The sequence below is a fragment of the Bison bison genome, unplaced genomic scaffold (assembly GCF_000754665.1).
Source record: "Bison bison bison isolate TAMUID 2011002044 unplaced genomic scaffold, Bison_UMD1.0 scf7180017864037, whole genome shotgun sequence".
NCBI classification, from domain to species: domain Eukaryota; kingdom Metazoa; phylum Chordata; class Mammalia; order Artiodactyla; family Bovidae; genus Bison; species Bison bison.
Genome location: NW_011494609.1, coordinates 12967513 through 12980747, shown reverse-complemented (window position 1 = coordinate 12980747; position 13235 = coordinate 12967513). Strand labels below are relative to the sequence as shown.

Sequence of the window (13235 nt, the reverse complement as noted above, 5' to 3'; positions counted from 1 at the left end):
GGCATGTGAGATGAGTGCAATTGTGCGGTAGTTTGAGCATTCTTTGGCATTGCCTTTCTTTGGAATCGGAATGAAAACTGACCTTTTCCAGTCCTGTGGCCACTGCTGAGTTTTCCACATTTGCTGGCATATTGAGTGCAGCACTTTCACAGCATCATCTTTTAGGATTTGAAATGGCTCAACTGGAATTCCATCACTTCCACTAGCTTTCTTCGTAGTGATGCTTCCTAAGGCCCACTTGACTTCACACTCCAGGATGTCTAGCTCTAGGTGAGTGATCACACCATCGTGATTATCTGGATTGTGAAGGTCTTTTTTGTACAGTTTCTGTGTATTCTTCCCACCTCTTAATATCTTCTGCTTCTGTCAGGTCTCTACCATTTCTGTCCTTTATTGAGCCCATCTTTGCATGAAATGTTCCCTTGGCATCTCTAATTTTCTTGAAGAGATCTCTACTGTTTCCTGTTGTTTTCCTCTATTTCTTTGCATTGATCGCTGAGGAAGGCTTTCTTATCTCTCCTTGCTATTCTTTGGAACTCTGCATTCAGATGCTTGTATCTTTCCTTTTCTCCTTTGCTTTTTGCTTCTCTTCTTTTCACAGCTATTTGTAAGGCCTCCTCAGACAGCCATTTTGCTGTTTTTCAGTTCTTTTTCTTGGGGATGGTCTTGCTTCCTGTCTCCTATACAATGACACGAACCTCCGTCCATAATACATCAGGCACTGTGTCTTATCAGATCTAGTCCCTTAAATCTATTTCTCACTTCCACTGTATAATCATAAGGGATTTGATTTAGGTCATACCTGAATGGTCTAGTGCTTTTCCCCACTTTCTTCAATTTAAATCGGAATTTGGCAATAAGGGTTTTATGATCTGAGCCACAATCAGCTCCCAGTCTTGTTTTTGCTGACTGTATAGAGCTTCTGCATCTTTGGCTGCAAAGAATATAATCAGTCTGATTTCGTTGTTGATCATCTGGTGATGTCCATGTATAGAGTCTTCTCTTGTGTTGTTGGAAGAGGGTGTTTGTTATGACCAGTGCATTTTCTTGGCAAAATTCTATTAGCCTTTGCCCTGTTTCATTCTGTATTTAAGGCCAAATTTGCCTGTTACTCCAGGTGTTTCTTGACTTCCTACTTTTGCATTCTAGTCCCCTATAATGAAAAGGACATCTTTTTTGGGTGTTAGTTCTAAAAGGTCTTGTAGGTCTTCATAGAACTATTTAACTTCAGCTTCTTCAGCATTACTGGTTGGGGCATAGACTTGGATTACCATGATATTGAATGGTTTGCCTTGGAAACAAACAGAGATCATTCTGTCGTTTTTGAGATTGCATCCAAGTACTGCATTTCACACTCTTTTGTTGACCATGATGGCTACTCCATTTCTTCTAAGGGATTCCTGCCCATAGTAGTGATCTAATGGTCATCTGAGTTAAATTCTCCCATTCCAGTCCATTTTAGTTCGCTGATTCCTAGAATGTGGACGTTCACTCTTGCCATCTCCTGTTTGACCACTTCCAATTTGCCTTAATTTATGGACCTGACATCCAGGTTCCTATGCAATATTGCTCTTTACAGCATCGGACCTTGCTTCTATCACCAGTCACATCCACAACTGGGTGTTGTTTTTGCTTTGGCTCTGTCCCTTCGTGCTTTCTGGAGTTCTCCAGTAGCATATTGGGCACCTACCAACCTGGGGAGTTCATCTTTCAGTGTCCTATCTCTTTGCCTTTTCATACTGCTCATGGGATTCTCAAGGCAAGAATTCTGAAGTGGTTTCCCATTCCCTTCTCCAGTGGACCACATTTTGTCAGAACTCTCCACCATTACCCATCATCTTGGTGGCCCCACATGGCATGGCTTAGTTTCATTGAGTTAGACAAGGCTGTGGTCCATGTAATCAGGTTGGCTAGTTTTCTCTGATTGTGGTTTCAGTCCGCCTACGCTCTGATGCCATCTCTCAGAACCTACTGTCTTACTGGGTTTCTCTTCCCTTGGACGTGGGGTACCTCTTCACAGCTGCTCCAGCAAAGTGCCACCATTGCACCTTACCTTGGATGTGGGGTGTCTCCTCATGGCTGCTGCTCCTGACCTTGGACTTGGGGTCTCTCCTCTCGGCCGGCTATCCTGACCTTGGACGTGGGGTATCTCCTCTCGGCTGCTCTGGCGCCGTGCAGCGCACCACTGCTCCTGGGGTAGTATGATTATCTTCAACGTATTCTTTCAGTCCATTAGCACAATATACCTTTCCATTTCTTTGTGTCATCAGTGTCTTTTAGTTGTCCAGTATAGATTTATTCCTAGGTTTTTGGGGGTTTTTTGAGTACAATTGCATATGGAATTTTTTTTCTTAATTTCTCTCTCTGTTCATTGTTAGTATGTAGAAAAACAACAGATTTCTGTATATTAATTTTGTTTGCTGCCACTTTTCTGAATTCATTTTTTCTAAAAGTTTTTAAAATTTTTTCCATATATAGTATCATGTCATCTGCAAACAGTGATAGTTTTACTTGTTCCTTTCCTGTCTGGATTCCTTTTATTTCTCTTTCAAGGAGCTATATTTTTAAATGAAAACTTTTATGTTTGCTTTCATAGAAGAATTGAGTATGATTAAAGATGAAAAGCAGGGTCCTTGGTGATGTTGAATATCATATGGGAAGTGAAACCATAGAGAGTGACAGGAATGAATGTATATTATCACTCTTGGAGGAAAGGACAGCTTCTGAGGGGTCTTTGAGGTAGAAAACAGTCTTCTGTGGACATCCAGAGCATGACTTCTTAGTATTTGTTACATGGTCTCACTGTGGGACTCCAGGGAGATTCTCACGTGGGGGAGGTGGGTGGCGTGTGGACTGATCCAGAACTAAAGTTCTCTGCCCTCGGGCTAGTGCCACCCAATTTCATGTCACCTAAGAGCAGCCTACTCAGTAAGTTATAAAGTGGCACAGTTCATATTTCCAACTGAAATTAGCAAGTACCTTAAGTTTGCTGGATATTCAAATATATGTTCTTCAGATAAGAGTGGCTTATCACTGGAGCTGGGGCTGGGCATATATTTAACAGAAAGTGTACATAGTGGGAGGAGATTATGGACCAAGAGACTGGGATAGGCAGGCACGGGTAAGCATATATGGAGTACTGTGGCTCATCAGTGCCCTGCAAGTGCTTTGTGTAGGATCAGAGGGGAAGCTGAGGGAGAGGGAATAGCAGGAAGATAAATACTGTCGATTATATTCTCAGGAGAGAGGCTCTTCACATCAGGAAATGTAAAGTGGTACAACTTTTTAGGTAAGTCTTACAGCAATCTATGTCAAGAGTGTTAATTTAAAAAGATACTAGGACATTATGTTAAGGAAATAAGTTGTCCATAAAATCTTCTGTTCAAGAATATTCACAATAGCTCACACAAAAAAGTGAGAGTGAAGGGAAGAGCAGACAGCAGGACCTACGAGGAGCTGGGGATGGAACAGCCATTAAAGTGTCTGCTCTCTGGAAGCGTACATTTTGGTGCAGTTGGGTGTGAGTCAGAAGCTCTTGTACAGAAAATAAACAACTCAAAAAATATATATTATGACAGATGGAGGGAGGTGCTTTGAAGATTAATAAAGTGAGCTCAGGGCATTGCAAGAGACAGAAAATGGTGCTATCTATTTTACGTAGAATAATTAGGAAAGGTAGGTTGATATTTGGGTGGGAACCTGAATAAAATGGGGGAGCATATCATACCAAAATCTGGCAGAGGCGTGAGGAGAGACATAAGTGAGGGAGGTTAAGAGGTACAGACTTCCAGTTGCAAAATAAATGAGTCATGGGTATGAAATGTACAGTGTGGGGAAGACAGTCAGTAATTATGTAATATCTTTGTATGTGACAGATGGTAACTAGGCTTATCATATTGAATCTTATGTAATGTATAGGAATATTGCATCACTTTGTTTTATACCAGGAACTAACAATGTTATAGGTCAATTATACTTTAACAAATTCATAGAAAAAGTTTTCAGATTTGTGGTTACCAGAGGCAGGTGATAGAGGGAAGGGGAATTGGATGAAGTCAGTCAAAAGGTACAAGCTTTCAGTTATAAGGTAAATAAATACCAGGGTTAAAATGTACAATATGATAAATATAATTAACACTACTGTGCATTACATGTGAAAGCTAATCTTCTAAGAGTTTTCGTCAAAAGGAAAAAATTTGTTTTCCTTTAATTTTTTATCAACATGAGATGATGAGTGTTCACTAAACTTATTGTGATCATCATTCTGTCATGTATGTAAGTCAAATCATTATTCTGTACACCTTAAACTTACACAGTATGGTATGTCAGAAATAGAAACAAATGGGCCAAATTTTGATAATTATTGACTCAGAATGTCAGCATTCATGCATATGTTTGAAATTTTCCTTAACAAAAGCATACTCCTAAGTTTAAATAAAGTAAATCTCCTGTCTACAGTGGATATAAGTGGTACAAACTTAAAAAGAACGGACATGTTAAATTTGCATAACATATAGAATTCATATAGAATCCATAACCTACTGGGGGAAGAGATTGAAACCCTGGAAAAGCATAGAAAAGGTTTCCTTCTTGCCCTTTTTTAAAATAGTGAGGCAGACATTTTCCACAGCTGTAAATAGGATAGGCAGTTTAAGACTTTGAAGAGGAAAAGGGAAAACAAACCTGGCAGAATTGCCTTCTAGGCAGAGGGCCAGTAGGTGTGGAGGACCTGAGGTTGTTATTAGGTGAGTTCTTGGACTGGTAAGGAGCACATTGTCCCTGAGGCAGGGAAAGTTGGGAGAGTAGGTGGTGTTAGAACCTTGTAAACCATGGTGAGGACTTAGGACTTGATTCTACATAAGGTGCACACCTTTGTGGAGATTAATGTAGCTTGAGTTTAGAATGATTGTGTGATTGGAAAATAGACCTGTGAATGGAAAATAGACCAGGGAGTCAGTCAGGATTATGGAAGCTGGAGAACTAATAGGAGGCTACTGAAATAATCCAGACAGTATACAACTGGCTGGGATAGGGGTGAGAAGTGGCTGATGTGGCCTGTGTGTTTAAATAGAGGCTAGAGGAATGGCTGTTGGATGGACATGAGATGTGCAAAAGAGAGGAGTTGTAGGTGACCACAGGATTTTTGGTCTAAACATCAGTACAGAGCTGCTGTTGAGACTCAGAAGAAGAGGCAAGCAGACCTCATAGAGTATGAGTCATGCTGAGTTCAAATTTAAGACGTGTTGAACTTGAGTTGTTCTATGATATCAAAGTGAAATGTTGACTTGGCAGTAGGGCAGAAGAATCTGTAGTTCAGAGTAGAATTTGGGATGGGTGTTGGAGAAGTGGGTCATTAACTTGTGCAAAAACCAGAGGGTAGTAGCTAGAAGTCAAGTGGAGGCCTTCCAAGAGAGAGTGACTGCCTGTGCCCATTTTTGCTCATGCACTTGCCTGGAAAATCCCATGGATGGAGGAGCCTGGTAGGCTGCAGTCCATGGGGTCGCTAAGAGTTGGGCACGACTGAGCGACTTCACTTTGACTTTTCACTTTCATGCATTGGAGAAGGAAATGGCAACCCACTCCAGTGTTCTTGCCTGGAGAATCCCAGGGATGAAGCCTGGTGGGCTGCCTTCTACGGGGTTACACAGAGTCGGACACGATTGACGCGACTTAGCAGCAGCACCAGTGTGTTTGGTGATTTTAACCAGTATGTTTCACAGGGGCTAGAATCCCCTGGTGAAAGTGGATTTGAGAAAGGGAGGAGTATTTATGGCTGAAGAAAAGTTTTTGTTTTAATATGAGTTATTGTGATTCTTTGTGTGCTGATAGGAAAGTTCCAGTGGAAAGGGGGAAATTATTGATTCAGAAGGTGGTGGGGATGATTTCAGGAGTAAAGCCACTGAACTGGTGAAAGGGCTTAAGAATTAGTACACAGTGGAGGATTTGGCTTTAATGAGAGCATCGACAGTTCATGTGTCATTGTGGTTCCCAGCCCCAGATTCACATCAGAAACATATGGAATGCTGAAAACACACTGCTGCCTGGCTGCCCCTTAGACCAGTGAAGTTACAGGCTCCAAGCTAAGGCCCTGGCACTGGTGTTCTCTGAGAGCTCCCTCTTTGCCGCTTGGCACTTGGAAGAGGGGTGGGAGAATGACAGTGTATAGGGCTGGTGCAGGCAGTTTGATCAGCTTGGTGAAAAAAGCTTGGGGAAGGTCTCTCCGTTTTATTTTTTCAGTGAAGTGAGAAGCAACATTATCAGCTCAAAGCGGGGAAGAGAAGGGAAGAATGTGATGGATGAAACTCTCACCTCCCTTAAATAAGGGGAATGGGGTACTATTTGTTCATTAGGGAAGCAGAGTGCACTCTGATTTGTTTTCTGGGCTGTTAGTAACTTAATTTAGTTTTCTGTGCATTAAATTCACATATTTATTTAATGTGTTGTTTTTATGTGCTGCTTTTCTTCTAGAAATCTACATCTATATTGGAATTTTACCAAGAACTTGGATTGCCACCAAAGCAGAAAATTAAAATGTTTAACGTAACAGATAATGCTGTTATTAAGCCAGGTAATCTGAGATCGGGGAGAGGAGGGAGGTAAAAATACCCAAATATGTGATTTGTTTAATGTCAGCCCTTTCAATAAAGCTGATTTCACAATACAAAGTCCCAAACATTTATTTTTAAATATAAAACCATGTCTGATTTAATCACTAGGGACAAACAGGTCTTTTTCTCTTTTAAGTGGAAGGAACTGTAGAGAACTCTTTGTTTTCCATGAAAGAAGGAGGAACGCTTTTGTTTTTAATGTACAGAGTGTTTCACATTTGGAAAAGCCTCTCCAAATAAGTAAGTGAACTTTTAAAATGTGAAGTTCGCTGTTTGTAGGCTGGTATTTTATTAAGTGAGGAATAGATTCTCACTGCGATAGAATAAGAAAATATAGCCAGAAACAGAGAAGTGACTGACCATGGCACCTCGATGTAAAGATTCTTACTTAAAAATTCCAAAGTATTTTACCTATTCCATGGAATATCAAAAAGTCAAATTTGGCAATATGATTATATTGGTTCACATAGTTAATGGCATTTTGATGTCTTTGAACTTTAGAAAAACTTCCTAATGTCTTGAACTTGAGTTCTTGAGAAGTGGACTGTAGAAGGATGTTTTAAGATTTGATATTTTAATACCTGAACTGAATTTCTTGAGGTAGAATACAGTTGCAGTAGGCCTTGTTAATTGGGGTGATAGAGTCAACCTTGATAAAAGCTAGAATTGAAGGTATTTTTTTTAAGAGCAAATTTTTCATCTTTGAGGTAAAGTAAATGGAGTTAACTAGTATAAACATGAAGTCTGTGTTAACTTCTGCTATAGCTCAAACTGTATGATACTGGGGTTTTTATGTGGATGAAAAATGGCCAAATATCAATTCAGGTGATTCAGCCGTAGAAATTTGATCATTTTCAATCTCTTTTTTCTTAATTCAAGGTTTTTCTCTGCCCATATAAATCTACATTGGGTCCTACTTAAAGGACCCTATCCTCTGAAACCCTGCAGCACTTTACTCCTTGTTTTAAAACAAATACAAATTAGCTCTTGATTATACTGTCTACTACATTGGTTCCAGTTTTTTTTTTTTTTTTTGAAATCTTACTGAGTGATGTTAATGTTGGTTCCTAGTTTTGGATAACTTATCTCCAATAGGAAAAAAAGAAAAGCCATGATATCCTACGTTTTTTGAGTCATTCTCTTATTTTTATTTTTCTTATTAGAAATGGAAAATATATCTTAATATATTGTTATTCACAAGGAAAAAACAAAGAATCTCATGTATTTACCAGCAGGAACAGTATTGTCACAGGAGTTGCCTGTTTCACCTAGTATCTGTGAAGGTACAAGCAAGTCAGTGGCTGTGGGCTGCTGACGACTCGAGCACCATGTGCCCCATACTTCAGCCCCCGTACTGTCCATTAAAATGCATTTATTGAGCTATTTTATTGTTGATGTTTCTAATCATTAAAATGGCAGAAGAGACTATCCTGACATTTTGAAATCTGGTAGCTAGAAAGCTTCCTATCTAGTTTGTTTAATGAAATTGTTTCTGAGCTAACAAATTTCATACTGATTTTTTGTTTTATTTTCATAAAGGCACTCCTCTTTATGCTGCTCACTTTCGCCCAGGACAATATGTGGATGTCACAGCCAAAACGTAGGTCCACATAACAGGTTTTTTCCTTTTGTTTTCCTTGTATATTAAAAAACAGCAGAGTGAGTGAAAGAAGTGCAGTCTTTCAAAGTCAGTGAATAAAAGATAAGTAATCGTTATTCTCATTCATTATTCTAATCTTTAATGTAACTGATGGTACCAGTTTTTAAATTGCACTGAATTAGTTGTGCATGAAGAGTTTACGTTTTAAATTGAGATGTGTGCTTCTTCAGATGGGACTAAGAGAAAGGTTACATTACTCAAGTTCCTTGTGGGGTGGGCCCACATCTATTTGAAGACAAAAGGCTGCGTATATTCTATCAGTAAAAGATACAGGAAGCAGTTAAATTACAGATATCTTGTACTGTAGAGCATTTTTGGAACTGTGTTAAAATCCTATCAGAAACTGGAAGAAGAAAACAGAATCATACCTTAGGCCTCTTCAGTAGCATGACATCATCTTCTTGGCATTGGAAGGGACAAAATATTTTGTCATATGTAAAGAAGAGTTCAGATTTGGTAGAAATGAACACTTAATTGTCACTAACAGAAATGCTGACTTTGAATCATACTTTAAGTTCAGCACTGACTAGATAACTTGCAGGAAACTTTAGAACTTGTAGTAGTTTTTTAAAAATCAGTTGTGACAACCTAGAGGAGTGGAATGGGAAGGGCAGGGGAGGCTCAAGTGGAAGTGAGTATATGTACACTTCGGCTAATTCAGATTGTGTGGCAGAAACCGACACAACATTGTAAAGCAGTTATCCTCCAGTTAAACATTTTTAAAAATCAGTTGATGTTATCTCACTATGGAATAAAGTCACCAAGCCCTTTTCAGTATCATTTCTTATAATCCATATGATCTAGGCTAAGCTTAACTCCAGATATCAGCTCCCGTCCATTCTTTTGTTTGACTTGGCTTGTTTGATCTTAAGTTCCCCTATAGGGATTGAACCCCCAATCCATGGTAGTGAAAGCACCTAGTCCTAACCACTGGACTGCCAGGGAATTCCCAAGTTCTCATTCACTCTTATTTCTTGTTCTGTTAACATTGAGGACAGTTTCACTGCTTTATGTGTCTCAGTTTCCTTTTGCCATTTGACAAGGTATGCAGCCTATGTTCTAGAAATATCCTGAGAACCGTTTGAAAATGAAAATAGCCTCGAGGTGCTCTGGGATAACCTTAGATCACAGTGACTGAACCAGAGCTGCTGCTTGTATCCACGGAAACCAGATAAATCTAGTGTCAGTTTCCTAAATGCAGTCAGATACTTCTTCGCTTCCTCATTATTATTGCCTACTTTCTAATATGGGCCGTGGCACACAGGTCCTAGGGACCTTAGGTTTTGATTAGCTATTTAGAAATGGAGGGGGTTTGGCCTGGAGAGGAGAGTAAGGCTTTAAAGAGACTGAACCGTCCTCCTCTTCTCCCTTCCTCCTGATTGTTGTGAATTCATTCCTACTTGCTGGGGCCTCTGAAATTACTGGTCTCATGGTAACGTTTGTCCTGCGTGCCCTTGTGAAGAAGTCAAAATATTGGAGCTATAAAGCTTTGGTTTGGGTAGATAGGGAGACATGTGTTATGAATCAGATGGTTTTACATTTTAAATTCCTAAATTATTACATATAATAAAATACTTCATGGTAATTTGTTAACTTACAGTTAATAATGTGTGCTTTCCACTACATATTTTGTAGGGTAAATGAGATATTCAAGAAGCCCCACCAAATCAGTTTCCTTTGTTAACAGATGCCTTGTGGCAGTGTTTGTGACTAGCTTGGATTGGAGCCTAGCCTTTTTAGTGTCTGTGTTCAGCAGATGCTTTTATTTCATATGTTGTTGTTGGGTTTCTTTGACGTCTTTTTTTTTTTTTTTTAATTTTTTAATTGAAGGAAAATTGCTTTACCATGTTGTGTTGGTTTCTGCCATACAGCAATGCAAATCAGCCAAAGTTATACATATATTACTTCCCTCTTGAACCTCCCTCCCCTCCCCCCATTCCTTAACTTCTTAGAAGCTGTTTTTAAAACTTCAGCCTTCTTGTGAGAGTGTGTTGGTTTTGTGTTTTAAGAGCATATATCTAGAAGACAAGCGTGTGTATAGCCATATGCATTTCAGCCTCAGGACTAAACAGCTGATGAGAACTGAGAGAGGAAATAGCCTTAGGCTTTAGAGTAGTTGACACACACCTGTGAAGGGGGACCTCCATTTGTTGTGTGGGCTGCTGTACCACCTTCTGTTTGACTGTATAATGTGTGCACAGTACTCTAGTGTATGTACCTTTGGGGGGTATTGCTATGCTAAGTCACTTCAGTTGTGTCCGACTCTGTGCGACCCCATAGACGGCAGCCCACAGGCTCCCCCATCCCTGGGATTCTCCAGGCAAGAACACTGGAGCGGGTTGCCATTTCCTTCTCCAATGCGTGAAAGTAAAAAGTGAAAGTGAAGTCACTCAGTTGTGTCCAACTCTTAGCGACCTCATGGACTGCAGCCTACCAGGCTCCTCCATCCATGGGATTTTCCAGGCAAGAGTACTGGAGTGGGGTGCCATTGCCTTCTCCATTTGGGGTATTACCTGAGATCAAAATGAAACAGACTGATCTTTTGCTAAATGTTGCTGATAACTGTAGTTTTCATAGCTGGCATGTTATTATGGCCTCAGGGTGCTTGTAAGTGCTTTCAAATTTACAGAACTCTGTCCTCCTCATATGGAGACGTTTTGGATCTCTCCTGAGCAGGCTTGCATCTAAGCTACACACAGTCCTGGTGGCAGCTGTCACTGCCATTGACTTTCCCCATATGTGTGTGTACCTGTGTACATGCACGCAAACATGAATCTGCTTGCTTTTCTTTCTCCTCTTTAAATTCTTCTATCTCCTTTCTATGATGCTTCTCACTTTTTGAACAGTTCCCCCAGCTTGGAGTTTTAGTCCTTTACAGCCAGTGAGAATGTTTTTTCTTTGTTGACTATAAATGGAACCGTTATCTTTTAGACATAGGCTCCAAGTTGTGGCAGTCAACTTTGTCCTCCTTTTTTATACTTTGTCCTCCTCTTGCAGCCCTTGTTTTAAAATTTTGAAACTTCTGGGTTCCATCATCTTGATTATTAATGATGTTATAAATGTACACACTGGAGAAAAAGTGTTGCACTGACATAGTTAGGTCAGATGAGGGACAAGGATTCATAGCCTGGAGCATCAGTTCCCACACTTGAGTGGGCTTCAGCATCTCCAAGAAGGCTTGTTAAACAATCTTCTATCTACTACCAGTCTTCAGATTCATTAGATCTGGAAAGTACCTGAGAATTTGCATTTCCAACAAGTTCCCAGGTTGTGTGGATGCTGCTAGTCCAGGGACGACACTGAGAACCACTGGACTGAAGAACAGTCAGAAGCTCATCAGTGAACTCACTTTTCTGTGCTCCTTTACCCAGCACAGAGTCCCAGTGCCTGCCTTTTCTCAGCTCTTCTCAAATTAGTCCTGAGAAATCTGTATGCAGGTCAAGAAGCAAGTTAGAACCAGACATGGAACAACAGACTGGTTCCAAATTGGGAAAGGAGTATGTCAAGGCTGAATATTGTCACCCTGCTTATTTAACTTATATGCAGAGGACATCATGTGAAATGCTGAGCTGGATGAAGCACAAGCTGGAATCAAGATTGCCAGGAGAAATATCAATAACCTCAGATATGCAGATGACACCACCCTTATGGCAGAAAGTGAAGAAGAACTAAAGAACCTCTTGATAAAAGTGAAAGAGGAGAGGGAAAAAGTTGGCTTAAAACTCAGCATTCAAAAAACGAAGATCATGGCATCCGGTCCCATCATTCCATGGTGATTAGATGGGGAAACAATGGAAACAGTGGCTGACTTTATTTTTGGGAGCAGATGGTGACAGCAGCCATGAAATTAAAAGACGCTTGCTCATTGGAAGAAAAGCTATGACCAACCTAGACAACATATTAAAAAGCAGAGACATTACTTTGCCAACAAAGGTCCATCTAGTCAAAGCTGTGGTTTTTCCAGTAGTCATGTATCAATGTGAGAGTTGGACCATAAAGAAAGCTAAGCACCAAAGAATTGATGCTTTTGAACTGTGGTGTTGGAGAAGATTCTTGAGAGTCACTTGGATTGCAAGGAGATCCAACCAGTCTGTCCTAAAGGAAATCAGTCCTGAGTATTCATTGGAAGGACTGATGCTGAAGCTGAAGTTCCAATACTTTGGCCACCTGTGTGAAGAACTGACCCACTGAGAAGACCCTGATGCTGGGAAAGATTGAAGGCAGGAGAAGGGGATGACAGAGGATGAGATGGTTGGATGGCATCACTGACTCTATGGACATGTGTTTGAGCAAGCTCCAGGGGATGGTGATGGACAGGGAAGCCTGGTGTGCTGCAGTCCATGGGGTCGGACACGACTGAGCAACTGAACTGAACTCAAATGATAACATATGGACGTCTGTTTTAAAGTATGCAAGTCTAGTCAATCTGATTTCAAATAACATTGCAGTAAAAGTAAGCCTGTGTATTACTCACATTTTAGTTAGCATGAAACTGAAAACTGGTCTCCTTAGTAACTGGCCTCATCATCTCCTTTCCATTAGAGATTAATTTGAGACTTGTTTCTAATTGAAATTTATTTTTCTCATGTTGTAATAATTATATTTAATTGTTAAGTCTACACTTATATTTTGAGTATTTCAAATTTTTTACCATATACTTTCAGTTTTAATTACTGGATTAAATATACGTTAGAAATAACTTAAGAAAAATTTAAAATGGAAAAATAGTAATTTAAGAAAATATGGTGTTAATAGAATCTATCTACTTGAAGAATGAAATTGTCCACAGACATTTTCTTTTAAGTGACCAGTAACCAACACTAGCAACCCCCCTTTTTTTACATTTTTAAAACATTTATTTATTTTTAATTGGAGGATAATTGCTTTACAATATTGTGTTGGTTTCTGCCATTCATCAATGTGAATCAGCCATGGGTATACATACGTCCCCTTCCTCTTGAACCTCC

The 13235-nt window shown here is 39.8% G+C and overlaps 1 protein-coding gene across 1 annotated transcript in view; it reads left to right on the top strand.

The window, feature by feature from the left end:
- MRPL3 (mitochondrial ribosomal protein L3) overlaps window positions 1-13235 on the top strand; it is a 57227-nt gene that overhangs the window by 14562 nt on the left and 29430 nt on the right. The window contains exons 5-6 of the mRNA XM_010834974.1: window positions 6469-6568; window positions 8148-8208. Coding sequence (XP_010833276.1) covers window positions 6469-6568; window positions 8148-8208 — 161 coding nt within the window. The remainder of the gene's footprint in view (window positions 1-6468; window positions 6569-8147; window positions 8209-13235) is intronic.